General features: G+C 60.2%; 2 protein-coding genes across 3 annotated transcripts; both read left to right on the top strand.

The window, feature by feature from the left end:
- Nucleotides 1-3820: 3820 nt before the first annotated feature.
- On the top strand, nt 3821-7424 carry GM2A (ganglioside GM2 activator). The gene is made up of 4 exons (XM_082771315.1): nt 3821-4139; nt 6160-6312; nt 6991-7173; nt 7265-7424. Exons 1-4 carry the CDS (start codon nt 4020-4022, stop codon nt 7418-7420), a joined length of 612 nt encoding a protein of 203 aa, XP_082627441.1. The 5' UTR covers nt 3821-4019; the 3' UTR covers nt 7421-7424.
- Nucleotides 7425-9240: 1816 nt separating this feature from the next.
- Nucleotides 9241-27248, top strand: LOC309883314 (proton-coupled amino acid transporter 1-like). 2 transcript variants are annotated; one of them, XM_082771262.1, is made up of 11 exons: nt 9241-9318; nt 12030-12177; nt 12629-12719; nt 12999-13087; nt 13301-13396; nt 13667-13751; nt 14784-15002; nt 15180-15278; nt 16571-16737; nt 20927-21096; nt 25075-27248. In XM_082771262.1, exons 2-11 carry the CDS (start codon nt 12035-12037, stop codon nt 25338-25340), a joined length of 1425 nt encoding a protein of 474 aa, XP_082627388.1. In that variant the 5' UTR covers nt 9241-9318; nt 12030-12034; the 3' UTR covers nt 25341-27248. The 2 variants fall into 2 exon arrangements, with proteins under 2 accessions (XP_082627388.1, XP_082627389.1); XM_082771263.1 differs by having other exon boundaries at nt 9291-9325.
- Nucleotides 27249-27626: the final 378 nt, after the last annotated feature.

Here is a 27626-nt window from a genome sequence, read left to right as displayed (position 1 = left end):
GTCCTGCCTAAAAACTGGGGGCAAAGAAGGCAGGTTCCTCCACGTGCTTGGGTTGTGATGATTTTTTTTTTATTTTTTTTAAACGCTATAAAATAACAAACATTTCTAAAAGAAAACACATCCTGACCTTAAAAAAAAAAAAAAAAAAAAAAAAAAAAGAAGAACACAACTTTGCCACCCAGCACTGCCCTAAAAAGTGTTTCAACCTGGTCACAAGGCTGTGCCCCTATGGAAACATCGCCAGAATTTGTCAACAAGTTTCTATTCTGACATTTTCCAAATTTCCCCTGGGAGAAGTCCAAGCAGCCCGCGGCTGGGCGGGTGGCAGGGTGCCACCGGGGAGGTGCCGAGGTGTCACCCGCGGCTCGGAGGTGGTGCTGCTGCCCCGAGCTGCTGGGGTGACACCGGGCTGGGGCCGGGGACACCCCCACTTCCCAGGGGACTTGTGCAATGCTTTTGGGATGGAAGGGTGGGGACTGGTGGGACCGGCTGGCTGCGTCCTCTCGGGTAGGTGCTGCGGAACCTGGGAGCAGTGCCGTGAGTCACGGCGGCTTCCTGGCACCGGTCGGAACCACGGCGAACATCGCTGCTCTTATCTCCCCAAAGCCTCCTTCCCCGGCTTGCCAGGCTGAGCAGATCCTTTACGGGATAAAAAGGGCTGCAGGGAGCTGCTCTCCACCTCGCCGGGGTTAATTCAAAACCCGGAGCCAGATTTCGGAGGCTGAAGGCACAGAGCGCGGGCAAGCGCAGCAGCGCACGCATATTTTGGGGCTGAACTCACGCTGCTGGTGCCGTGGCTGCAGCGAAACAACTGCGTGCACAGCTGAGGAGAGCCCGGCTGCCAGCACGTCTGGCTGGGGTGCAGATCTCCAGCGGTGCGCACGCGTGCCCGTGGTGATTCGGGGTCACAGTGGGGTGCAGATATGGGGTGCACCGAGACGCCCCGCAAAGCCTGGCTCCGGATTCCTCTGGTTCACCCCCAGCACTGCCTGCTGCCTGTGCTGCCCCCCAAATCTCATGTTTTAGCTTGATTTTACCCATTTCTCCAGGCTTTCCTGTGTGGGCTGCGCAGGATGCGCGCCGCTGGAGAGATTTCCCCTACCAGCCCTGCTGATGTGCTTCTCTCTGCCCCAGTGCATCGATAATCTGCTCCCTTTGCAGGGTGGTGGTTAAACAGACGGAAACTTGACTGCCCAGCTGCTTCCAGCAAAGCAGGGGCTCTCCATGGGGCGAGGACGAGGACGTGGCCATGTGGCTTCTCCCCCTGTCCCTAGAAAGTGCTGCTGGGCAGCGTGGGGTGCTGGGCACACACGGGCTGGTGTCTGCAAACCACACTGGAGATGCAGGGGAGCGTGGCAGAGGGGATTTCTGCCTGTGCAGAGGCAGGAAAGCAGAAGCAGTGCATGGCCAACCCATCCGGGGTGGCTTCGGCTTGTTTTGAAGTTTGCCTCGATGCCTTCTTGCTGAGAAAGTTTTGGGACTCCCTTTAAGCACCCCCAAGCTCTGCCACCGGTGTCCCCCTGCCCCTGCCTGGGGGGTGATGTGCCAGCTCCCCCAAACCCTGTGGTGTGGGGAAAGAGCAGGGTGAAAATCGGAGCTGTTCTCAGCCTGGATGGCAGTGCCGGGGGGGTGAGGGCTGCTGCCGGGTGGGAAGGACGCAGAGGATTTTGCAGGGGGAATTGGGGTTGTGCTGGCCCCACCAGCTTTGCCCCATCCCAGGGGTGGCCGGGGACCTCTGCCAGGATTTCGGAGGTGGCAGGGACGCTGCGATGTCCCCGGGTTCCCAGGAATGGCAGCGACTGGAGACACCCCAAGGGTTTTGCCTGGAAAAGCGATCCCGGGAGGGAAGGTTTATCTCGTGCTCTGCTGAATTGCTGTTGGTAAGGTGGCAGCTGACCCAATACAGAGTTAATTTGTACCGATGGTGCTTCAAAGTGTTTGCCCAAGCTGATGGATAAGAGAAGCATTTGTGCGAGCTGTTCGAGTGTCTCTCTCCCTCCAGCTGCAGCTGGTGAGGACTGGGCAGGACGGGGTGGTAGCAGGGGGGGTTGGTGCCAGCATGGGGGGGTCCCTCCTGGGGCTGGACCCCTGAACCTTCTGGGTGTCCCATGCGCACAGCTACCTGCTGTGATCATTTAATGTCTTTTTCCCCTCTCCTGCCCATTTTTTTTTTCTCCAGAAACCAACACTTCTGGAAAAAAATGAAGGAAAAGGAAGAAGGAAAGAAGGGAAAAAACAGATTTAGCGGCCAGGAGCAGGCACAGGGGGATGGAGCGAGGGGCTCGGTGGTTGCAGCCTTTGGCCCCCTTTTTATTTGCTCTCGGATTGCTTTTGTAAAGGAGAGGCGAAGTCGCTAGCCTTGCCACTTATCTCCACGGCTGCTTTCCTTCTATGCAAATCAAAGGCGTTGAGCCAGAGCCGCCGAGACCTCGTGACTTGGGCGCAGCTCGGGTGGGGGAGCTCGGGGAGCTGTGTGAGACGGGAAGGATCTCGTGGGTGCTGGGGCCAAAAAAGCCTCCTGGGCTCCTTCGGTGTCCTCCATACGTGGAGGACGAGTGGTGATTCCCAGGCAGTCCTGCCTCTGCGATCTTCCAGACAGAAAGAGGTGGTTCCCTGCCACCACAGCGCGTTCCAGACCCGTACACTCAATTCTCAGTTTTATGTTAAAATTTAAATTTAAATGCAAATTTTAAATTTAAATTTTAATCTTTATTTTTTATTTAATTTTATTTTTTTACACTGAAAAAAGCCATGCGGACAGGACGGGGATGGAGGAGGGAAACCCTCACCCACGCTGGTGGCGAAGGGCACGGTGCCGGGTGCCTGCGCCTCTCCCCACGCATCTCCATCCCCGTTCTCCAGGCCCCCACCATGAAACCAATCCCGGGGAAAACTTTCCGCCCTGCTCCCGGGGAGGAGGAGGGCCTGCAGGAATGGGGGCTATTTATTCCTTGCCCTTAAGCCCCGGCAGGGGGATCAGGGGTGCAGTTGTCGCCGGGGGCAGCGCCCGTCCCATCCCCTGCCCGCTGCCGCGTCCTTCTGCGTGCTCCCGGCCGGCCGTGCTGCTAAATAAGGATGAAAAGCTAAAAATAGAGCTCCGGCAGGGCTGGAGGAGCTAGGACACCCTTCCCAGGGCTGGGAACCATACGGGGAGCTTGGCCAGCATCTGCACGCGAGGGGAGGAAAGTCTGAGTCCTGTCCCACTGGGGACTGGTGGGGAACAACCCCAAACTGGGGCTGGGTAGGGGTGCCTAAATGGGGGAGGACAGGACCAGGGGGGGTGTTAAATGGTGAAATGGGGGTGGGTGGTGGGCAGCGGGGTGCTGGAGCAAACTGGGATCCCCCACCCTGCTGCAGCACGCGCGGCATGGAGCTGGGTCTCAGGTTGCTCCAGCTGCTGGGTGTCCTTGTGCCGAGCGAGGGGGGGGCACGGGGCTGCTTGTGCCTGGCCGGGGGGGGGCACGTGCAGCCCCTGTGCGTGCTTGCAGATGTCTCAGCCAGCCCGAGCGGGGCTGGAGATGAGGGGTGGGAGATGGGGAGATGTTCTGGCCGACGCTGGGTGCTGTGGGTGCCCAGGGTACGGTGTGGGCACCTCGGTGTCCCTGCTCTGGCAGCGCCCCCCCCCCCATGCTGGTGCAGGGCGAGCCGTGGGTGCTTGGGAAGGCAGCGCTTCCCGTCCTGCAACCCTGCAGCTCCAGTCCCGTGCTTTGAGAGAGAGAAAAAAAAATCAAAGAAAGAAAAAAAAAAAAAAAAAAAAAGGAGGATGGGAAAGCCTGCGAGCATGCACAAGTGGAGGGAGGGGAATCGGGAGCTGGGCTGGGCGTGCAGCTAGCAGGGTGCAGCCCCGGCGCACAGCGCGTCCTGGTTTCCCCGGCCTCCCCGCTGCCAGCCCAGGCCCTGCGAGCTGCAGCAAAGCTCCCGGCGCCCTGTGGCCAGCCCTCGCCTCTCGCATCTCCCTCCCGGGCTCGTGTCCCCGATTTCGGAGCAGCTGCCTTGCGGCGAGCGGAGCCGCCGTGGCCATGCCGGCAGCGGGGCTGGTGCTGGCGCTCTGCGCCCTGCTGCAGCTGTGCCCGGCCGCGCTGGGGGGCTTGCGGCCGCAGCTCCTGGTGGAGAGGAGCGGCTCCAGGAGGCTGAGCAAGGTGAGAGAACTCCCCAGCCTCCCTCCCCGCTCCCCTGGCTGCAGGGAAGGGGGGTCCAGGGGGTTTGGGGGGGCTTTGTGGGGGGCGGTGTGTTCGGTCAGGAGGGCTCTCAGCACGCCGCGGGGTTTTGCAAGAGAGCAAATACGTTTTTTGCCCCTGCCCGAACGCCCCGTGCAATGCCCGGGGTCACCGAGCAGGGCTGGGGGTGAGGAGGGACCCCACGATCCCCACCGCAGCTTTTTGGGCACGGCTGCGGACTGGAGGTCGGGATCTCCCCATCTCTGAGCAGCCAGGGATTTGGGTTTGGACAAATCCCTCGGGAAGGAGAAGCCTGGTGGCCTCTTTTCAGCCGGCTGGGTGCTCGGCGCAGCCTCCCGGCAGCCCGGGCGTTATTCCTGCCCTCCGTGCGCTCTCCCACGCAGCGCCAGGCAGCAGGATCCACCCTCGCCGATTGAAACACAGAGAGAAGACTCCCTGGCAGCTCTGGGGGACCTCCGCATGACTTTCACATGCTGTGGAAGGAAATCTTTTATTTTTTTGTTTGTTTGTTTCCAGTGAATCTGATGTTGCCTGGGGAGGGGGCAGCCGGGCATGACGGCCGGACAGGGCTCCGCGAAGGGGCAGGGGGCGCACGGCCGCACGCACCCACGCTCCAGCTTCCCCTCCTCCTCACCTCTGTGCCCTCAGCCCCACGGGCACGGGGCTGCAGGGGCTCCGAGCTCTTGCAAAAGCCCAGGACGTGCTGCCCGTGCCCTGGCTTGCCCTGCGCCCAGCTGGGGCTGCTCCCCGCGTGGGCAGCGCCACCGCCGGGGCGGGCACCGGGGCGCGCAGCCGCCGCCGCTCGCAGGGCAGCTCCAGCCAAACCTGCTCGTGCTGCACGGCCCCGGCATCCTCCCGCCTGAGATTTCGGGTTTTCTCTCTGTGGTTTGAAGCACCCCGCCTGCTCTGGCTGCTTCCACCTGCTCGCCCGGTCCCGGAGGCAGAGGCTGCCCGAGGGCTGGTGGATGCGAGGTGGCGCCGAGGGATCGTTCTGCTCCATGCTGTGGTTTGGGAGCAAAATGTGCTGCCAGCCCTCGCTGCTGGCTTTGCCAACTGGTGGAACATGAGGGAAACACCAGAGGGCTGAGCCTGGCCGTCCCCATGAGCCCAGGGTGCTGAGCAGGGCAAGGAGGAGCAGCACCAGAGCATTGAGGTTTCCCAGCCACACTGAGGGCACGACCCCATTCCCCTCTCCCAAACCCACAGCAAACGGTGCAGGACACACAGAGGATGTCCCCCCATCCGTGTGACATCCCCTGTGTGCGCCTGGCATCCCCTACACGTGGGTTTCCCTCATCCCACCAGAGCAAACTGCTCGCCAGGCTCCTCCAGACTCTTCCCCAGCCCAGGTCCCCCAGCTGGCTCGGCGCCCGCCCCGCGAGGTGTCTGGAGGAGTGGAAAGGAGCAGGGAGGCTGATGAGTCAGGCTCGCCTGCCTCTCCCGAGCACCAGGGACTGGGGAAATATTCCACCTCGTTTGAAGTGCAAAGCGAGAGCCGATTTCCCAGGGCAAGGCTGGGAGCTGCCCCAGCCCCAGCGCCGTCTGTGCACCGAGCGGCTCCGGCCACCGCCAGCCCACACGGCCAGCCCGCTTCCTCTCACCTTCCCTTTCCCAACCTTTGCTCTGCGGTGCTGAAACCGGTGTGAAAAATGATTTTCAGCTCGTTTGCAGGCCAGGCATTTCGAGGCTGAGCTGGCTGGCGTGGAGATGGCAGCCTGGGAACAGGGGTTTGGGGAAAATGCACAGGGAATGGGGGGTTGGAATTGCTTTTTGATGGGGAGATCCTGAAACGCCCTGAGGCTCGTGGGGTTGGGGGTCTGAGAGAGGAGGGGGAGGGAGGGTTTGGCTTTTTGAGGGGGCTGAAGGTCATTTTCTGCCTGTCTGTGAGCTGGCGTGTTGGGGGACCAGCCCTGGGGAAGCCCCCTGCAGACCCAGGGCAAGGCAGAGCCGGGATCTGACTCTTCTCCCCCCGGTGCCACAGGTTGGAGGCTTCTCCTGGGAGAACTGCGGTGAGGGGAAGGATCCCGTCGTGCTCCAGAGCCTCTCCGTGGCGCCTGACCCCATCAGCATCCCGGGAAACCTGCGCATCAGCGCGGCCGTGAACGGGAACAAGGCCATGGCCTCCCCTCTGAAGGTGGGTGCTGGCACGAGGGCGGGCAGGGAGCCTCATGAAACCACCAGGAGCCAGAAAATGCCCCAAAATGAGCCGTCCTTTTTGGGGACCGGGCACGGAGCGGTGCTGGGCTGAACGTCCCCAGGTGGATGAGCAGCCTGGGATGCGTCCCATGTCCTGGGGATGTACCAACGGGGGAGAAAACAAAGTGCAAAGTGCCCTGGGTGTTCCCAGCCTTGCAGCGCTTATTTCACAGCAGCCAGACCCGGCTGCTCCATCCTGGGACGTGCCCCGGCCAGCCTGGCCGAGCTGCAGCACTTTTTGGGGATTTTGGGGGATGAGACTGAACAGGTCCGTGGTGGCTTGCTGCCCAAGGTGACCACGGTGCCTGCCGGGGCAGGGGGCCAGCAGGGTGCCGTGTCCTCGCCCAGCCAGGTGGGTCGGGGCAGCAGGGTTTGAGGAAGCAGCGGGCGCACGCAGAGCTCGGTGCCGAGGGGTGAGGTTGAGCCTGGAGGAAGGGAAACCTGTGGGGGGAGAGGAACCGAAAGCAGAAGGGGGAAGGAGGGAGGAAGCCAAGGAGGTGAGGGCTTGTGCTGGACACGTAGACGTCCCAGAAGGTTTCTGGAGTGAGAGGTGGCTGGGGAGGGGGCGCTGGGTGCCTGTGCTGGTCGCACCGGTGCCGGACACCTTTTCTTCCAGACGGTGCTGGTGGTGGAGAAGGCTCTGGGCGACCTCTGGATCCAGCTGCCCTGCATCGACCAGCTGGGCAGCTGCACCTACGACGACATCTGCACCATCCTCGACACCCTCATCCCGCCCGGCACCCCCTGCCCGGAGCCGCTGCTCACCTACGGCATCCCCTGCCACTGCCCCTTCAAAGCGGTACGGCCCCCAGCCTGCCCATGGGTGGTCTCAGGGAGGGTGACGGGGGGCTCGGGGGGGGGCCGTGCTGACACATCTTCCCTCTCCGCAGGGCTCCTACTCCCTGCCAGCCAGCGATTTCGCCCTGCCCGACGTCGAGCTGCCCTCCTTCATGACCAACGGCAACTACCGCGTGCGGGCGGTCGTCAGCAGCAAGGGAGAGGAGCTGGCCTGCGTCAAGCTGGGCTTCTCCCTGCAGTCCCAGTGAGGGGCTGGGGAGGGCCGTCCCTCCTCCCCCCGTCGCCTTTTTCCCCTCGTCTCATCTCATCCCGTCCAGTTGCATCTCATTCAGCTCACCCCGTCCGACCTCTCCCACCCCACCCCACGTCCATCCCCGCCTCTGTCTGCACCCCCCTCCAGCGCCGTGTCCCTCCCGGTGGTCCCAGACTAACATCTGAAGCAGGAGAAGAGATTTGGGCGAGCTCAGGGGCTTTCCCCAGCCCTGTCCCTGCAGGGGGAGTGACACCGCTGCCAGGAGGAGACCCCCCCCCTCACCCCTGCCCCATTTCCCCCTCTCATGCTAAGCACAGGAGGGCCCCCCGTGGCTGTCCCTCTGTCCCCAACCCCACCACCCGTGTCCCCAGCCCAGAACAGGGTGGCTTTGGAGCCTCCCCCCAGCCTGTTGGTGGGGCTTGGGGGTAGCTATTTTTTTTACCTGCTTGCCCCCTTTTTTTAAACTTTTCTTAATCTCACCAGGGGAATTTTAGAGAAAACAAAACAAAAGAAAACAAAAGCAACGAACAAGCAAACAAACAAACATTCCAGGGAAAAGCAATATTTCTTGAAGCAGCCCAAGGAAAGGAGGGAGCACGTGGGGAGCGCCGGGGGCAGGCTGGAGGGATGCAGGGCGAGCTGTGGTGGCTGTCCCCACCTCTGGCCGGAGCACAGACGGGGCAATTTCACAGAAGTGTCCCCAGAGCAGCTGCAGGAGACCTGTCCCCAGCACGGCAGCTCAGGTCTGCCCTTGGAGCATCCCCATGGTGTGCATGGGACCAGCTCAGAGACACAAGGCCCTCATGGGGACACCTCCCCGTGTGCCTGCAATGAGCACAAAAGGGGGGAGAGCCCCCAAACCTCAGCCAGACACAAGGCACCAGGCGGCTCGTGCTGCTCCCAGCAGCCAGGGGAGGTGGCCGGCCATGGGCCACAATTGCTCAGGGTGGGACGTGGCTGTGACACGGCCAAGGCCAAGGCCAAGTCCCGGTCATCTCATTTCGCTCCTGGGACCAAGCCGAGGCAGGATGCTGCACCCAGTGTGGGATGAACTGGGGCCGCACCGCCAAGCCCAGCAGCCTGGTCACATTTGGGGGCCCTTCAGCTGCAGCCTGGGGGCTGGCTAGTGGTGTAGGCACTGGGGCTAGCGGGCAGCATCCATCCTGCTGAACTACGCTGCCCTACAAACACCTCCTGACCCCGTTCTGACACCGGCCACATCCCCACAGCCCAGAGGTGCCGGTGACCCCCTCACCCCCATCTGTGCCCCCCCCCCTCGCTGACATTCCGTGCCTGCTGCCGGTCCCCCACGCACTTTAACGCCTTAACCCCGGTACGGCTGCCAGGGCAGATCCTGCAGGAGGTGCCTCAGCACCCCGCCGTGCTCCCACCTCCTCCCGGTGCCCTGACCTCGCCCCGCAGCACCACTAACACCCCCCCTCCGCTCCCTGCTCCCCCCCCGCCGGGCGGGTGCCGGGCCCTTAATAAACGTTTGTAGGAGGACGCGGGGCTGCAGCCTGGTGGCGCTGGGGGGGGCTGGGGGCGGGCCGGGAGCTGCTGCCCCCTCCGGGCTGCGATCGGCGCTGCGGGGCCGCCGCCACCGCGTGGCCCCGGTTCCCGCCAGGTTTTCCCGCGGTTCCGCCGCCAGGGCGCGCCACCGCACCAGGCCACGCCCACCGCCACGCCCACCGCCACGCCCACCCCGCCGTCCCGCGGCCGCGCCCGCTTGCCCTCACTTCGTGGCCACGCCCCTCGGCTTCGTTGCCTCCCCGTGCGCAGGCGCCGGCGGAGGGCTCGGCCGGGCGGCGCGGTCAGCTGAGCGGGGTGTCACGTGACCGCGCGGCCCAGGGAGCGCGCCCGGCCGGGGCCGCTGCGGCGGGGGGCGGCGGCGAGGTGCGGGGTATGGGGGGTGTATGGGGTATAGGGGGGTGTGGGCGGTATGGGGGGGTATAGGGGGTGTGTGGGGTATAGGGGATGTGTGGGGTGCATGGGGTGCATGGGGTATATAGGATATATGGGGTATATGAGGGGTATGGGGTATATAGGATATATGGGATACAGGACGTGTATGGGGTACAGGGGATGTATAGGGTATTGGGGGGTGTATAGAGGGTGTGTGGGGTATAGCGGGTGTGTGTGGGGTGTATGGGGGGTGTGGGGTACATGGGGTACATGGGGGACGGGGTACATAGGGTATATGTGGGGTATAGGGGGTGTATGGGATGTGTGGGGTGTATGGGGTATAGGGGGTGTATAGGGGGTGTATAGGGTGTGTGTGTGGGGTATAAGGGGTGTATAGGATATATGGGGTATATGGGGTGTGTGGGGTACGTGGAGGACAGGGGCTACGTGGGGTATATGGGGTGTAAAGGGGGTATATAGGGGGTGTATGGGATGTGTGGGGTGTATGGGGTACATGATGTTCATGTGGGGTGTGGGGGGGCACCCTGCGGGGCAGTTCTAGGGGACAGGGGTGCTGGCAGCCTGTGGGGTGCTCGGTGGTGTGGTGTGGGGGGTGTATGGGGTGTGTGGGGTGTGTGGGGTGCATGGGATGCCGTGCATAGGGTGCGTGAAGTTTGTGGGGCACATGGGTTGTGATGTATGGGGTGCAAGTCCAGAACCCCATTGTGTCCCGTCGCGATGTGCTGCAGGCAGCAGCGCGCCAAACACCGTGGCTGGGACACGCTGAGTTCCGTTTCATCCCATTTAGCCAAGGCTTTTCCCGGTGGCTGCGTGTCCTGCGTGGGGCGGGGGCCAGCGGGGACAAGGAGCAGGGCTGCTCGTGTAGGGGAACCCGCGTGAAGGCGGCTGGGATTTGGGGTTGTGGTGCTGCCCCGCTCCCTGTAGGGGCTGCGTTCGGCTGCCTCGTGCCCAGCGGTGGCCGGGGCTGCTCGGCGGAGCCCTGCCCGATGACAAACGGGTTCCTCGCTTGTGTAAACTTCGCCGCGGCTCCGGGCACCGTGACGTGGCCGGGCGGGGGTGATTTATGGGTTTTGTGTCCTGCCCTCGGCTTGGGAGCATGGCTGGCCCCGGCTCCGCGGCTGCCCTCACACCGCTGCCGGTGCTGCAGGAGAGGAACCTCTCCGGGGCAGCGTGGCCGGCTGGGATGTGGAGCAAAACGTGGGGATGGCGTTGGGTAAACGCCCTCGGTCCCCGTTTCCCCGCTGTCGGGGCTGCCTGCGGCTCCGGGCTCCTTCCCTCGCGTGACCCCGGGGGTGCGTGCGGAGCCGCCCCGCAGGAAGCAGAGCCCGGCTGCGGAGCCTCTGCCGCTTCCGCTGGGGGGGGGGACGGGGCAGGCAGGGCTCGTCCCATTTGGGGACCCTTTGGGTGGCCCTGGTGGCACCCTGCGGAGGTGCCGAGTCAGCGGGGCAGGAGGCTGGCCCTGCTGCGGCACGTGCTCACCCGTCGCCGTCACCTTCTGCCTGGGGACGAGCGGTGCCCGAGCATCCCCGGAGCATCCTCCTGAGCCCCGGGAGGGGAAGGAAGAAGAAAAATCCTACAGGAGGAGGCAGAAGCAGAAGCAGGAGGGAGGTCGGGAGGCCTCGGGGAAGCTGGGCTGGCTGTGGGAGGTGGCGGGGAGCGGTGGCTCTGCGGGGACAGCGCTCGGTGTCTGCGTCGGGTGAGCTGCAGCGACGGCCAGCAGCTGTGGGATTGTTTCTTTTAGGAGATTTTTGTCTTTGCCCTGCCTGAAGGATGAGGTGGGGGCTGCTCTCAGGGCTCTCCTGCAGCCCCGTCCTCCTCTGACTCCGTGGGTCACTGCCGGGGGGAGCGGAGCCGGGTGCCCGGCGCGGTTCCCCGGTGGCGCTCGGTTTCCTGGCGGGCGTTGTGCAAACGCAGGAGGAGGTTTCAGCCGAAAGCGGGTGCTGCCCTGGGGCTCCCGCTGTCCTCTCCGGGCTCGCCGCTGGCTTTGCTCTTCCCTTGGACGTTTTCTGGTGCCTTAAGAGGAAGCGAGCGCTGGGTTTGGAGCGGGCTGTGCAAGGTCAGCAGGAGCTCCTTGGGGTGCGTGCCGGAGTTGAAGCAACCCGTGGCTCGTCAGCTGAAGCCGAGGGGCAGGAGCTTTGTCAGGGGGGGTTGAAGGATTTTGTGGGGCTTGAAGGACTTTGTGGGGCTTGTAGGGGCTGGCTTTGGGCTGGAGTGAGCGTGCCAGGCTGCACTGGGCAGCCCCCTGGTCCCGTGGGCACTTCCATGGCTCTGAAACCTTTGGGGGGAGCGCCGTGCTGCCTGCATGGGGACTGTGCCCCAGCCCGGTGGGGCACAATCAAATTTTCAACCTTTAACTATCAAAAAACCTAAAAAAGCGTGTTAGGAAACCTCTTTTCCTGGCCGGAGCGAGGGACACCCACACGGGTGTGCCCGAAACGGGGACACCAGCCTGGAGGAAGAGCCGTGGAGGAGGGGGGGGAACGTGCCCTGGGTCCTTGACCTCGGGGCACGGCGGCTGGCTGATTGCTGGGGCGGGCAGCCTGCCCTATAAAAGCCCTGCGGGAGCGCTGCCTCCAGCAGAAGCAGCCCGTCCCTTCCTACCATGGCCGATGCCAAGGAGCCCGGGCTGGGGGCGGTGGAGCTGGGCTCCCCCGGCGTCCCTGACACGTCTCCGTCCCCAGGGACCATGTCCACGCGGCGCCTGCGCAGCGAGGACTACAACGACTACAGCTCCACGGACGTCACGCCCGAGGGGAGCCCCCCCGGGGGCATCAACGGCTTCGCGCACCCCGAGTCCTACCAGCGCTTCGGGGAGACCAACGGCACCACGTGAGGGACCCCTCCTGCCCCGCCGGGGCTTTGTTTGGCACTGGGGGGTGGAAGGGGACAAGCGGTGGCTCCGTGTTGCAGTGCTGGGGGGTGGTGGCGTGGGGGGGATCCTTCGGGGTGGCGGGGGCTGCTGGCATGGGGCAGGCAGCTGCCTGGTGTGGTGTGGCTCCCTGGTGATGCCGGGCTTGCTGCCGGTGGGATTTCATGCGTTGGGTTTTGCCTGGGAGCTGGTTCTGTAGATATCCACCCAAAAGCTGTTGGTGAGCTAAAAGAGTGAAGTCTTCACCTCCAGTCCGTCCCAGTTCCTGCTGGGTTTGGTCTATAGGGTCTGGACCTCGTGCGTGTTTCCCCCAGCATCACGGAGCAGCATTTGGCCCCGGGGCAGCACCGAGGGCTGCGTCTGGGTGCGTGCTTCTGCCCCGGGGTGACCTCGGCATCTCCCCTCCCTCAGGTGGTACCAGACCCTGATCCACCTCCTGAAGGGGAACATCGGCACGGGGCTGCTGGGGCTGCCCCTGGCTCTGAAGAATGCCGGCATCCTGGTAAGGCAGCTCGCAGCCTCTGAGCCCTCTTGGTGCGCTCCCGGGGCCCTGGGAGCACAGCACACACCTCACAATCCCCCTCAGCCGTTGCTCTGTGCTGTGGGGCCATGGGATTTTACCCTCTGTGGGGTTTCTCCTGGTGGTTCTGCCCGTGGGGAGATCAGGGGGTGCTCTGGTTCCTCCTGCCTTGGTGCCAGGCGCTGTCTGCACCCCAAACCCCGTCCTGCAGCTCTGTCCCCGGCCGTCAGAGTGCAGCCTTCCCCCTCTGTTCCCCCGCAGCTGGGTCCTCTCAGCCTGCTGGTGATGGGCATCGTGGCCGTGCACTGCATGAGCATCCTGGTGAAATGCGCCCATCACTTCTGCTACAGGTAAGGAGCGGCTCCTGCGGCTCTCCCATCCCTCCCCCCGGCCCCTGTCACGTTTCTGAAGCTTCCCAGCACCAAGTTCCCCGTGGTGAAGCCTCAGCCGGGCACCTCCTGGGGCTTTTTCACCACCGATTTCCCCGTTAGTGCCACTGTTTGCCACGGGAGCCAGCAGATGGGGCTGAAGTGATGCCTCTCCTCTCTTTCTGTGCCGGGCAGGTTCCAGAAGCAGTTTGTGGACTATGGAGGAGCCGTGATGTACGGGCTGGAGTCCACCCCCAGCGCCTGGCTGCGGACACACGCCGTCTGGGGAAGGTACCTGAGCCCCCGGGCAGGGTGCTGAGCTGCTGGGGTGGAGCTGGCTGGTCCTGGAGCTGTGCTGGCAGCCCAGCAGCAGGGATGCAAAATGGTTTTTGGCTCACCAAATGGTGTTTGGTCACCTGGCCCCAGTGCTCAGTGTCCCCCCCAGGAAGGTAACGCTGGGGGTATTTAATTTAGCTCTGCCCCCAGTCAGGGGAGTCCCAGGGGATGTGCACTCCTATTCCCAGGTTACATTTCTAACAAGCAGTTTTTTCTCTTTGCTAGGCGCTTGGTGGGGCTCTTCCTGATCCTCACCCAGCTGGGTTTCTGCTGCGTGTACTTCGTCTTCCTGGCGGACAACTTGAGGCAGGTGAGGCTTCGCTCCTGCTCCGTGAGCAGGCAGGGAGAGCCCCCCGACCTGGCTGGGAGGCGTGGAGGAGCCTGGGCTGTGCTCTACCTCCCGTGTCCCAGCCCTGCCCTTCACAAAAGGTCTGTTTTTTGGGGCTGCTGCTGCTCAGGAAGGTACAAGTCCTGTGTTGGGGTGTTTTTGGAGGGCACGGTCTGCCTGAGGGTCCTTGTTTGCTCCCCGTGAAGAGATGTCAGAGCTGCCTGTGTTGGCCGGGAGAAGCAGAGGCTCGTTCCTGGGGAGGGAAGGCAGGAATGGGGTGAAAGAGGAGGAATTGTGCCTTTGATGTCCTGCCTAGCTTGGCTAATTGGTTTATTGATACCCTGTGAGCGAGCAGCGTGTGATGGCCACCGGGACCTGGCGTGAACCTCTCCACTCCCTGGCTTGGTCCGGTTTGCATTCCAGTTTTTTTGCCTCATCCCACGGCTCTGGAGGTTAATTACACGGTGAAGAGTTTCCTTCTGCTTGGCGTCGGGAGGAAAATAAACAGAAACCCTGAACCCGCCTGGCTGCCGGGCTGTAAGGAGCTGGCAGCAGGTCCGTGCTCTCAGCTCCGTGCCGTGCGGATGCTGCTGAGCACCGTTCCCCCGGCGTGCTCCAATCCTGCTCTTGCAGTAGCAGCCTGGTCCCTAGCACCGTGGCAGTGCCTCTTGTTAACCCTTCTCTGTTGGTTGCTTTGGGTTCATTTTTTTGCATTTTTTTGGGTGGAGAGAGGGGAATGTTGCTTGTTTCTGTCTGAGGTGGGGAGCGAGGGTGCGGGTGGTAGCTCAGGCAAGGTGGCACCGTGCTGGGCAGAGCTTTGGTTTGGAAAATAGCTTTGGAGCAACGGGGATCTGCTCCAAAACCACCTGAAGGGCTGCATGGCTTTGATTTGAATCAGTCAGCTGCCTCTGAAAATGAAGTGAGGTGGTCATCCCAGCCACCTGGGGTGGGCTGCTGAGATCCGTGGCTGTCAGACCTCGATGGGCTTCCTGGAGCATCCCTCTGCTTCCCCAGGTCGTGGCCGCTGCCAACGACACCAACAATGACTGCAACTCGACCCGCACGGTGACTCTGACCCCCACCATGGACTCCCGGCTCTACATGCTGTCCCTGCTGCCTTTCGTGGTGCTGCTGTCGTTCATCCAGAACCTCAAGGTCCTGTCCATCTTCTCCATGCTGGCCAACGTGGCCATGCTGGTCAGCCTTGTGGTCATCTACCAGTACATCGTCAGGGTATGTGCTGATGCTGTCGCTGCGGCTCCCTGTGCTTTACGGGGTGCTGGGGTTGTGGTGGTGTGTGGGGTGGGTGGAGAGGGGCTGTATGGTGCTGGCCCTCTGCTCTGTGGGGAGCTGCAGGACCAGGCTGCGTCCTCCCTGCTGCTCCATTCAGTATGGGCTTTTTTTTTCCAGGACATTCCCGATCCCAGCGACCTGCCCCTGGTAGCAGCCTGGAAGACCTACCCTCTGTTTTTCGGCACGGCTATCTTTGCTTTTGAAGGCATCGGGGTGGTAAGTCTCGGCGTGTGGCACGAGAGGCTCAGCCTGCGCTCGGGCTTGCCGTGGGACCCGCTGTGCATTGCAGCTGAATTTGCAGAGCAGCCTCCCTGAGAGCAGCCCAGGCTCTGGATGATGCTGTTCGCTCCAGGCTACCTCCAGGGTCAGCCTTTGGTGCTTCCACCCGAGGCTGGAGGAGCACGAGCTTTGAAGGGGGCCGTGTCTGGCGCTAGGTTGGGCTCCCCTGGGGGTGTCACTTAGCACAGGGCAGCCAGCAGAGCTGCAGGAGGCATCCTGGCTCTTGCTTCAGGCTGAATCCTGAAATGGGAGGCCGAAAAGCACGGCATGGTAAAACGTCACCCGCTCCTCCCCACCCTGCTGGGAGGCAGCGTGACTTCCCCCCAGCAGCCACGCGGCACGAGCCTGCTGCGGAGCTGGATTTCTGTGTGCCTCCCGGACCAGGTGCTGCAAACAGAGCAGCTGCGGAGAAGGCCGGGTGGGTGGAAGGCTTTAATGGCTCGCTGAGATGCTGTGGGTTGTTTCCGGGAGCTCCCTTCAAAGGAGAAAAAAAATAAAATGTTTTCATCTCTTAATATAAGCTGGCTATGTAAACACGGGGCTGCAGCGTGCCAAATCCATTCCAGGAGGAGTATTTACAGAATGCTCTGCCCAGGACAGAGATCTCTTGCTGGCAGCGAGGTGCACGCTCTTTCTTCCTTGCGCAGCTTGGAGGTGGGGAAGCAAATAAAAGCTATTCTGGTCTTGCCACTGTCTCTCCTTGAAATCACCACCACCCAAGGACAGCTATAAAAATGTTTGCTGAAATTCTTTGAAGCAAGTGCTGGTAGTGTCAAGATGGGGCATTGTCCCTGCTCCTTTTTTTTTTTTTTCTCGTGTGTTCTTTTTTTATTGTCCTGCCTGTTTGAAACCTGTCCGTACAAACTTGCAGCGAGAGGAAAAAATGCCTCAGCCTTTGCTGGGAAAAATAAGATAAGGAATTGGGACGGGCACCGCCATGCTGCTTTGGGATGCAGGGTGGGCAGCATCGCCCTGAGGTGCTGGGCTCCCGTGGGCACAGCCCCTGGCAAGGCACACGGTCCCTTTGCAAGGGCACAAATGACCCTGCTGGGGGCTCGCCGTGCTAAGCCCAGAGGTCTCAAATTTGAGCAGAGGGTCTCATCTCCAGTGCAGCAGGTCCAGCTGGGGTCTCCAGGCTCGGTGCGGAGGGCTGTGCTCAGCTATGGGGCTGGGGGTGCGGAGGAACAGGGGAGAAAACTGCTGCTCCATCCTTCTCCTCCTCCTTCCAGGTGCTGCCTCTGGAAAACAAGATGAAGAACCCACGGCAGTTCCCGGTGATACTCTACGTGGGGATGACGATCGTCACCATCCTGTACATCAGCCTGAGCGTGCTGGGCTACCTGCGCTTCGGGGCGAACATCCAGGCCAGCATCACGCTCAACCTGCCCAACTGCTGGTGAGTCCCTGCAGGGGGTCACCCCTTAGGTCACCTCACCTGGGGGAGGGCCAAAACTGGCCAGAGGAGCTTGTTGAGACGTTGAATACAGCCCTTGGCACACCAGGTGATCAGTAAACAGCACCAAACCGCTTCTCTTCCCCAAACAAAGCACGTGGGAAACCTAAACCCAAAGCTGGGAGCTCCCGGTGTGGGGGAGACGTGGTGGTTTTGCCCATGGGCTGTGTTTCCCTGTTTGCAGCCCTGGAGCTCGAACTCCCACTCCAAGCTCTGCACCCAGGCACCTCGCAGCTCATGGCGAGCTGGGGCTTTGTGCGTGGATGCTGTGGCCATCGGGGTGCTCCATCCCTTAGGGGCCGAATTCTGCAGCTCCTCCAACCTGCCTGTCCTGCAGGGCCTCTCGTATGGCTCTGGCAGCTCCCACCAGCCACCAAGATGGGTTAGAAAATGGGGGGTAAAGATGTGGGACTTGTGGGAACTGCACACGAGTGTCAGGGCAAACTCCTTTGCTTCACCTTCTGTGGTTCCCCGTGCTGGCTTTCACCTCTGGCATTTCACTAACAGCCCCGGGGGTAGGTGGTGCTCAGTGTAGTGGCTCCGTATCAACCCTGGAGGAGAAATGCCAGCAGCTTCCCTTGCCTTTGTGACGAGAAGCATGGAGGCTCTTCAGCATGCAGATGTTGGGAATAAAAGCCTTTCCCAGCTTGCTCCTCTTGGGAGTATTTGAGGAGGCCTTGCACAACCCCGTTGCTGTCCCTTCTCACCACTCGCTGCTCTGGGGCACCTGCCTGGCAGGCAGGGAGGAGGCTGCAGAGAAGCTCGTGTCCTCCGTGTGCTGCTTGCCCCAAAGCATCTCTGTGTGTCGGTGCGGAGCCGGGGCTGAGGTCTGGTCTGGATGCCACGAGGCTTCTTGGAAAGCTGTCCCGTGGCAAAACATTTTCTCAGGATGCTACCAGGCTGGTTAGGAGTTTAAAAAATTTCTCTTTGAAGCCTTCACTGGCTTGAAATCCAGCAAGAGACCGAAGTGAGAGTTTGAGCTGAAGTGGCTGTGCTCTTCCCCAGCCCTGTCCTCTGCTCGGTCAGCAGCTGCTCGGTGCTGTGCCCCGTGACTTGCTGCCTCCTCCCCACAGCCTGGGCAGATTTGGGCAGGACTTGGGTTTTTGAGTCACTGCTGGACTTCCACATCCTGGCCTTCTGCAGCTGCCCAGGCGTGGCTCTGGGGAAAGCAAGATCCTCTGTCAAATGCGTGTTTCTAGGAGTCTCTCTCTTTCTGTCCAAGTGATTTTTCTGGGGGGGGAGACACGTAGGATTTCTCAGATATGGCCCTTTGGAAGCAGGGCCCAGGGAAGCCCCAGAACATGGCAGGGCTGCCCCTGGGCAAGGAGTGCTGTGGTCCCTTGTGACTCAGAGCATGAAACTCTTCAGTCATCGTGCCTGCTTCTTTCTGGCAAAACGTTTGATGGAGGCTGTAAACACTGCACTTGGAAATACGTTATCTGTCTTGTTAAAATAAGGGCTGGGAAACTCAGGCTAAAGCCTTGAAGGCTGTTTTCCCCTGCATGCCTTACCCCCTGGGTGATGGGTGAAGGCCTGCTCCTGACACGGGTGTTTTACCAGTTCTGCTTTGCCAGCAGGTTTTCTCCCCAGCAGTAAAAAAGGCGCCGGGCTGCAGCAGCTGGCCAGAAGGGCTGCGGGTGAGAAATCACGGGGCTTGCCTGCAGCGTGGGAGACAGGGCAGGGATGGTGGAGGAGATGCTGCAGCCTTGCTCAGCCGTATCCATCGCCTGGAGGTCTCTAGGAACACGTCTGCCGAGCCTGCTGGCAGTCGTTGAGATAGAGGATGACTAAGGACTTTTCCAGCCTCGTTTCTCTGCCACCGCAGCTTCCTCGAGCGAGGAGCGTGGCGGTTCCCGGTGCCTGGGTCTAACCACAGCCTCCCCGAAACGCTGTGCTGCTCTGCAGAAATCCTTCCTCGCAGCCTGGCAAGGTTGCCTCACCTCACCAGCTAAAAGGGAAGAAGCCCTGCGGCGAGGGGGGAGATGCCTGGTTGCGTACGGCCCGTTGGAGGTGTGTAATGCCAGAGCTTACCGTCAGAGGAGGGTTTCCCATTTCTTGCTGAAATATCTCGGGGCACAGCTTGTCAGGATGAGCTGGTGTGGCTCTCCTGGAGAAGCAGTGCCTCTCCAGACCCCACTTGCCCCTGAGTTTTCTCTGGGTCAAGGCTAACCCTGGAGCTCTTCCCCTTCTTGGTATTTAAACTGCCCTTTGAGCTTGGTGTCCTTGCTCCTGACCTGTGCAGAATCAGGACCCAGCCTTACTTGGTGCCTTTTTTTAATAACATCTCTTAAAAAATGGATTGCCTTAAGAGCGCTTTATTGCTTTACAGCGTTCACTTCCTGAGAACACAGCTATGGGATGTGCAGAGTGTGGGATGCGTGGCTCAAGGCTACCGTGCGCTCAAGTCGTGTGCGGTGCATGCTTGGCCGAGTGGGTGCCCTCTGCACTCTTCTGATAGCTTTGCTTTGTTTGCCTATCGAATCGCAGGATCATTTGGTTTGTGGAGGGTATCCTGAGGTCATCGGCTCCAACCACCTACTCAGAGCACAGCCAACTTCAGTGTTGAACGTCAGAAGGGATGGAGAGTCCCCACCTCCCTGGGGCCATGTTCTGGTGTTTAGCCACCCTGCTGGGCTGCAGCTCTGTCCTGCTGCCTCTGGCACCCCTGCTGTGCAGCTCAGAGCCTGGCTGTGCCTTCTCCTTGCTCTCCCATTAGGTGGCTGAAGCCAGTAACAATATCCTCCTTGACCTCTTCATGCTGAAAAAACGCAGGTCTCAGCCTCTCCTCACACATCGTGTCCTCCAGCAACCTCAGTAGCTTCTCCTCAGCTTGCTCTGGTAGCTTCGTGTCTGTTTTGTCCTGGGAGGCTGGACACGGTGCTCCAGCTGCAGCTTTACAAGCCCTGATTCCTGCTTGGTCAGCATGCCTCGATTCAGGGAACAGGTAGGGCTGTAGCTGATGGTTACATGATATGGTTACAGATATCGCTCCTCTGTCACAGCCTGGTTCTGGCTGCTGGGAAGCTCAGGGCAGAGACAGGAGGGAGGTGGCTCTCTGGCTTTCCTGCAGCCACGCTTGCCCCCTGCTGCATTATGGAAACAGCTGCTCCGTAGTTCTGTGGAGGAGGCTGAGTTGCAGGTGGAAGTGGTGATGTGTGTGTTGCGTTTGCTTTGTAAGCCCAGACTTCTGCTGGCAGCACAGTCCTCCCCCCACAATCAGCAGTAAGTGAAATCAGTGAAATATTCATGGCTGGAGCTGATAAGCCTCGTAGAAGGTGTTCTTTATCTCCTGTCTTAAGGCAGAGAATAAATTCCACCTGGCTGTAAACAGGGAAGAGAGCTTTTTCCCCTTTCTTCAGCTCAGAAGCAGGTTTTCTGCAGGTGAAGTTCAAGGGGACCATCGCCTCTGGGGACAGGTGGTAGAAGGAACTTCATTCTGGGTCACCGACCGAGAGTCGGGGTTGCAGACTGCAGGCAGTATCAGTGCTGTTTGCTGTGTCTCTGGTGAGGGCTGTTTCCTAACACTTGAGTATCTGTGTTAGGAAATATTTGTCCATGCTTGGCAATCAGGAAGAAGGCCACCCCGTGGCACTGTGTCATCCTGGACACATGGAGGGGGCAGCACGGAGCCCGTATCCCTCCGTTAAGTGGTGACAAACCTGGAAGATGTGTTGCCTGGAGTGGGCAATGGCAGTGCTGCACAGGGACATCGACAAAATAGATGGGTGCCGTGATGTGTCAAGGGGCAAATTAGGCTCCTGTCCCGTGGGCAGAGGCATATTGGCCATCCCCGTGCCTTTTTTTATTTTTTGAAGTGGCCCTTCACATCCGTGCCCAGGAGGTTTCTCAAGGGGAAGCAACACTCGAGGCTGCTGGCCTGCTGCTTCCTTACGCAAAGCCAGGGCTGAAACCTCTAATTAGGTGTGGGCTCGGAGGTTCTGCTATCCCTTGCACAAGAAGTGTCTCGGTGAAGTGAATGCATCACCCTTAATTTGTCAAGAGCACGTTTAGAGGAGTAGATGGCTGGGATACAGAAGTCCTTCTTGGCAGAGTGCTCCTCCTTTTTGCTGTTGATGCCATAGGGGTTTGGAACAAGACCGAATCTCACTGGTCCCCTCCTTCTCGTTTGCAGGTTGTACCAAGCTGTGAAGCTGCTCTTCTCCTTCGGGATTTTCTTCACGTACGCCGTGCAGTTCTACGTGCCCGCCGAGATCATCATCCCTCCCCTCGTCGCCCGCGTGTCGGAGCGCTGGGGCTGGGTGGTCAACCTGCTCCTCAGGGTGGCCCTGGTTAGCGTGACCTGTGAGTAGAAAGCAGCCTGTCCCACAGCCTTCATCCCTCCACCTGGGAGCGGTCTTCTCTGCAGAGGGGTGGCAAATGTCCAAATTAATTTAGAGGAGCTATACAGTCCCATCGAGCTTTATATGACACGTCCCAGCAGCTGGTCTGGTGTGTGGGCAGCTCAGACCGGAGCCTGCTGGACCTTTGGAAGGGTGTGGAGCTGGCAGGAGACTTACCCAAGCCTCACGTGCTGGCTGAAACAGCACGGCTTGGAAGTGCCTTCTGCTCCTCTGGCTTTGAGTTAAGATCTTGGAAGGTTTTTCCAGGTGTTCTGGCCAGATATAGAGATGTCATTCCTTCTGGGATGCCTCTTTGAACCTTCTGGCTTTTCTGGGGACTGCTGGCTTCTCCCTGCAGAAGGATGCACAGCTTTTGGGGCAGTGTCAGTGCACAGTCTGACACCGCTTGTTGTGGGAGGGCAGTGTTTGGACCTGGCTGGTTTGGGACCCCTGGAGATGGCTTTTAAGAGCTGTAGGTTCTCAGAAATGTTTCAGCCTCCCAGAGGGCTGTGATCTGTCCTGACTGAGTCTGCAGCACTGAGGTGCAGCCCAGTGCTTGCTGCAGAAGTCATTGTGCACAGCTGCCTCTGTGCTTTTAAAGTTCAGCCCAACACATGATTTTAGCAGGTTGGGAAGGAGGTTTGACCTATCTGCCTTCTTAAGGGGAAAAATATGAGCTGGGAAAGGTAGGTGTGTGGAAACCTAAGGGCCACCAGGTCACCAAAGTACAGGATTATCTGATTTTTGTCTGGCTTTGATTCCTGCAGGCTAAACGCTTGCTGTTCTCAGCACAGCTGAGATGCTTGACTGAACTTCCAGGCGTCATCCACCAAAAAAAAAGAGCATTTCTGCACGGTGTGACGCTGCTGATGCACCGCAGCTGAGCATCAGAGGCCTGGCCCTGCATTCCAGTGGCTCTGGTTTGGGCTTGAGCAGAGCGTGGTGCTGGCTGAGAGCAGGGTGCTGCTGCTTGCTGAGGTCTTAAGAGAATATCCCAAGCTGGAAGGGACCCACAAGGATCAAAGTCCAAATCCTGTCTCCACACAGGACCACCTGATAATCAGACCGCGTGTCTGAGAGCATTGTCCAAATGTTTCTTGAACATGGGCAGGCTTGGGGCTGTGTCCACGTCCCTGGGGAGCCTGAACCAGTGCCCAAACACCCTCTGGGTGCAGAACCTTTCCCTAACCCCCAGCCTGACCCTCCCCTGTCCCAGCTCCATGCCATTCCCTCGGGTCCTGTCGCTGTCCCCAGAGAGCAGAGCTCAGCGCCTGCCCCTCTGCTCCTTGTGAGGGAGCTGCAGGCCGCCATGAGGCCTCCCCTCGGCCTGCTCTGCCCTGGGCTGAGCAAACCCAGGGACCTCAGCCACTCCTCACGCATCTTCCCCTCCAGACCCTTCCCTATCTTTGTAGCCTTCCTTTGGAAGCTCTTTAACAGCTTTTTGTCCTTTTCATACTGTGGTGCCCAAAGCAGCACGCAGTGCTGGCGGTGAGGCCGCAGCAGGATGGGTCAACCCCTTCCCTTGGCCGGCCAGCAGGGCCCTGCCTGATGCGCCCCTTTGGGCTGCCAGGGCATGCTGCTGACTTGTATCCAACTTGCCATCACCCAAAACCCCCAGATTCTCCAGCCTCTCGTCCGCCAGTCTCTGTACAGCCAGGGTTGCCCCAGGCCGAGCCGTGCTGGTGGCGGCTGGAGCGGGGTTGGGGCCCAGAAAGCAGCAGGGTGAGGGGCAGGCGCCTCCCCCGGTCCCTTAATTGCTCAGAGCTCATTTTGAGAAGAGCCCCCTTTGATCTTTCTGCCTTTCATTTCCTCGAGAAAGGCAGGAGGAAAGCCTCTTCATGTCCAGCCTGAGAGCGAGACCAGAGGCTATTGGAGGAGCTGGAGCCGGCACAAAGCGGGGCCAAAGTGCCCGCAGCGAGCGTTTGATCTCGTGTCCTGTCCCTGCAGCATGGTGAGGGATGAAATCCCGCTGTGCTCCAGCTCCCCAGTGCCAGTGGTTGATGTCAGGGCTCCCTGCGGGTCTTGGGGTGTGCTTGGCCAGGGGAACAGGGGGTTTGGTGGGTTTAGGCAACAGCAGCAGCGGTGCCCCCCCATTTGGGGTGGGGAGGCAGCTGGGCGTTGGTAGGGGGGTGCTGGTTGCTTTGTACCTCCTCCCCTTATCTTTCCCCGTAAGAAATCGCCGTGGCTGTTGGTGAGGATAAAAGCAATTAGGGGGGGGCTGCATAAATATTCATTGTGTGAGTGCGTGGCCACAGAACAAGCCCGCATCGTGGCTTTTGGCTCGCAAAGAGAGGATGCAGTTTGGTGTAGGGGTGTCTTTCAAGCTTCGACTTCAAAACCAGCAGGCTTCAGAACCCTTTGAATGAATATCTGTGGAAAGCACGACCGTTGCCCCGGAGGCTGAGGGCTGCAGCTGGTACTTCAGCTCTGCCTGCTGCGGAGGGGCGTTAATTGTGTTTGCTTTGAGCCCAGAGAGCGGGGTGGGGTGGGCTGAGGATGCTGTTAGCAGCCAGCTGCTGGAGCAGGGATGCTCCTGGTGGCAGGGACCCTCCTGTCCCGTGTCCCCTCAGAGCTCTGTCCATCCAGCTCCCCCCTGAACTCCTTTTGGGACAACTCGGGAGGGCCCAACGCAGTGAGACCACAAATCCACCAGCTAGGCTCTTGGGGAGCTTTTTGGGGCAGGCACAAAAGGTTCAAAATGCCCAGCAGAGGGCATTGCCCAGACATTCCCCTATCTCTGCCTCCAGTCTTGGTGGTGCTGGCATCGAGCTGTTGTGTTTGAAGCGCTGCTGTGCCTGGCACAGGGCTGGAGGAGCTGGGTTTCCCTGGAGCTGGGTGTGCTGGTGGGAGCTGCCACTTGCCTGCTGACCCCCCTGAAAGTGCAGCGTGCTCCAGTGATTGTCAGAGACCAGCTGGCTGCTTTGTTTCCCTGTCCTGTGTGTGAGGAGCCCCAGGAGAGCTTATCTCCACTGCAGCTGTAGCTGCCACAGGTCTGGGGTCTCCTAAGTCTACGCAGTGAACCAATCTATTTCTTCTGGTCATTCTGATTAAGTGCTGAAGCCTGCCTTTCTTGCAGAGGACGCTCTTCTGTCATGCAAAGCTCTGGCTGCCTTTTCCCAAGGACTTGATTTGACCGGGAAGCAGTAGCAATGCACTCAAGCACAGAGCTTCACCGCAAGCATTGCTCCCAGCTGCAGAACGGGACCTTGCCCACCCTTTATTTTATATGATCCACCCAAAGCATAGTGCTGCGGTACCCAGGTGCTCTGCCAAGTCCTTTTGCACTTTTCCCAGTGAGGCAAACTGCAAACGCCGTTGGTGGCTCTGGGTTTTGTGGGCCACGGCACCAGGAGGAGAGCCCGGAGCTGCTGTGGTGGCGGTGGTTGGAAGGAGAAGGCACCGTCCCCGTTCCTCCACCTGCCCTGAGCAGGAGGAGAGGGAGCACGAACGTGCGGGGGTTTGCAGCCACTAATTGGAAGCTGGAAGGAGTCTCCCAGGGGGATTTTCCTTGGCTGCAGTTTTTACGGGACAAATGTTGCCCCTCCAGGCTGTGCTGGAAGTGCTCCGGGGGTGGGGAGGTTCTAAACGCTCGCAAACCACATGGATTTATTCAGGGGTGGGGGGGGGGATGCGGCTTTTTCCTGCCGCCTTCTGCTTTCGTGGGTTTTCTGAGGCTCCCCAGGTGTGAGGCAGAGACCTGGGAGGTGCGGGGGAGCGAGTGCTGGCTCTCGTGAAGGGGCTGGGGATTGTTCCACGAGCAGCATCCATTTGCTGGGGTCTCTCTGCAAAGTTCAGTGTGTGAAAAGGGCAGAGGCATCACGCAAGTAACAGCATCCCCGCGATGGCTTTGCCTGCTCTAATTGGGGTGAAAGGGGGGCGGTTTGGAGCTGGCTGTGCTCCCTTCACGCCTCGCTCACCTTCCTGTCCTCTGCTTCCCCAGGCGTGCTGGCCATCCTCATCCCGCGCCTGGACATCGTCATCTCCCTGGTGGGCTCCGTCAGCAGCAGCGCCCTGGCTCTCATCTTCCCCCCGCTGCTGGAGATCGCCACGTACTACGTGGAGGGCATGCACCCCCTGGTCATCGCCAAGGACGTGGCCATCAGCCTCATCGGCTTCGTGGGCTTCGTGGTGGGCACGTACGAGGCGCTGGTGGAGCTGGCTACGCCCGCGGCCGTTATCAATGCCACCAGCATCTCGGCGCAGTGACGGTCCCCCCGGCCCCTCTGAGTGCTTTGCTGGGGGCACAGGGGCCAGGTTGTCCCTGGGAATGCTCTCCCTTCTCCTCCTGCAAGTCCTGGTGGGTTTGGGAAGGGGCTGCCTGGCTGGGGAGGAGGGATCTGGCCCTGGCCGGGGCAGTGCCTGCCTAGGGGGAAGGTGACACAGCAAAGCAGCCCCCTCGGCACTCCTGTAAATAGGTATTTTGGGAGGGGGAGGAATCCTGGGGATGTAGATTTTATTTTTATTTTTTTTTAGATCCCGACCTTTCCGTATTTCCCCCATCCTTTCAGTCAGGGTGGGGAACAGGGACTGCTCTTCTTCGTGCCAGTTTTCTTTTTTCTCCCTTTCCCCACCCCCTCAGCACTTTATTTTGTGGCAACAGAGAGACCTCAGCTCAGCTTGGAGAGCATGGAGCTGCCTCCTTGCCCCGGCCCCGTGGGGATGGAGAGCAGCACTGAGGTGCAGAGCATCCTAGGGCCAGTGTGGGAGCCCCCAGCTCTCCCACGATGGCACCCCTGGGTGCGAGCACCACCGGTGGGCACAGGCTCCTGCTGTGCCCCCGCTCTGTTCCCAGCCCTCTCTGGCACCGAACAGAGAGGGCTGGCGTGGAAGGGTTTCATTCAGTTTCCTAACGCACATGTCCCACGCACGTTTTTTTGGAAGCATTAGGATTTCAGGTGTGTGGAGCCCTCTCTGCTCTGCCAGGGGGCCGTGGTGTCCCTGGGGCTCCGCGTGCTGTCACATCACAGAACCCAGCGCCTTGTTTACAGTGCCCGAGCTGGCCCCGTGCGCTCTGGCTGCATCTGCAGTCCCTCACTGAATGTCAAATCCCCAAAAAGATTTTTTTTTTTTCTTCCCTCCTGGTCCTCCTCCCTCCCTGGTGGCATCCATCCTCTGCTGCAGCTCCGGTGCCCTGGAGGAGGCTGCTTGCTGGTGCTTCTCCCTCTGCTCCTCTTGCTGCTTGCGTTGTGGCCAGTGCATGCCCAGGGGCACCTGGCTCTGCCCTGCCACGCTGCTGCTTTCCTTCCTCTCGGGGGGCACAGCCTCTTCCCTGGAGCATTGCCTTGCCTTTCTGCTGCTTTTTATTTTTATTTTTTTGGGGGGGGGCAGATGAGAGCAAATGCATTCTCCATGGGATGTCTCTTCCTAGTGGTGTGAAGTGGTGTTGGCTGAGCTGTCCCTCTGGGGTCCCTTGTCTGGGAGCCTTCAGCGCCGTGTGCCCTGCAGCCAAAATGCAGTGCCAGCAGGCTGTGTTTGTGCATCCTCCGTGGCTGGTGAGCAGGACATGGGCTTACTTCTGGCATCTGAGCCGCTTCCAGGCAGGGAAGGCTGTGCAGAGCAGCGTGTATGCAGCTTGTAGGAGCTCCAGGGCACCCCGCGGGTGGGAAAAGTGCAATATCCGTATCCTGTGCTGTGTGGGGACCCCGGCTCTGCCTCTTCCCAGGCTGGTACCAGCGCTGGTGCTGTGCAGGGAGGGTTGGGCAGGGCTCACCCATGAGGCTACTGCACCTGGGCTGGGTTTGGGTGCAGAAATGTCACCTCCCTGGCAGGGGACATCTACATGCTCCCAGGACGCTGGGGTACTTCTGCAGCATTAACCATTTTTTGGTGATTTTTTTTTGGTGTTTTATTGGGCTGAGGCACAGCGGGGGGTGAGCAGGGGTGGTGGGACACCAAGGGGACCTGGCAGGGGCCAGATGGACACGAAAACTTGACACTTGTGTGATGTAGGCTGCTTTGTAACCAGGGGAATCATGTACATATGGAAGTGATTCACGTCCGTGTCGCGTGCCTATGGATATTGTCAGCGTGGGTGGCTGCCCAGTGGGGGAACTGGTGCGGCACCCGAATCATGTATCTCACTGTAATCAATAAATTGGATTTATTTTTTACCTGAAAAAAGCGATGGGAGGGGGTTTCTCTCGCCTGTGCAGGCGAGCAGGAGCTGTGGGAGGATGCGAGGGGACTCATCTGGGCTGCAGGGGGTAGGTGTGGGGCAGCCGTGTGCCAGGAGCACCAGGGACTTGCTGCAGCTTTTGGGATCCGTTTCTGGATCAGTTTTTCTCTACAAATACCACCCAAGCACAGGGCTGAGGGGTGCCAGTGTGCAAAACAAGCTGGGATCTCCTAGTTACAGGAGAATCAGTTATCCTATGAAATCAGACTAGTAAAAAAAAAATCATCTTTAATACTTTCCAAAAAAAATCAATGGAACAAAAATTACATCAAACGACCAACCGAAGAAAACCTTTCACAAGAAACAGCACATTCCCG

The sequence above is a fragment of the Aythya marila genome (genome assembly GCF_965140915.1).
Source record: "Aythya marila genome assembly, chromosome: 14".
NCBI classification, from domain to species: Eukaryota; Metazoa; Chordata; class Aves; order Anseriformes; family Anatidae; genus Aythya; species Aythya marila.
The sequence above is the reverse complement of the archived record's forward strand: the minus strand, read 5'-3'. Positions and strand labels throughout refer to the sequence as shown.

Bases quoted from the DNA above. Each gene is read 5' to 3' on its own strand.
- GM2A (XM_082771315.1), top strand. From the start codon at position 4,020: ATGCCGGCAGCGGGGCTGGTGCTGGCGCTCTGCGCCCTGCTGCAGCTG. The intron at 6,313-6,990 runs GTGGGTGCTGGC...CTTTTCTTCCAG, and splicing joins CCATGGCCTCCCCTCTGAAG to ACGGTGCTGGTGGTGGAGAA. The intron at 7,174-7,264 runs GTACGGCCCCCA...CCCTCTCCGCAG, and splicing joins GCCACTGCCCCTTCAAAGCG to GGCTCCTACTCCCTGCCAGC.
- LOC309883314 (XM_082771262.1), top strand. From the start codon at position 12,035: ATGTCCACGCGGCGCCTGCGCAGCGAGGACTACAACGACTACAGCTCC. The intron at 12,720-12,998 runs GTAAGGCAGCTC...GTTCCCCCGCAG, and splicing joins TGAAGAATGCCGGCATCCTG to CTGGGTCCTCTCAGCCTGCT. The intron at 13,397-13,666 runs GTACCTGAGCCC...TCTCTTTGCTAG, and splicing joins ACACACGCCGTCTGGGGAAG to GCGCTTGGTGGGGCTCTTCC.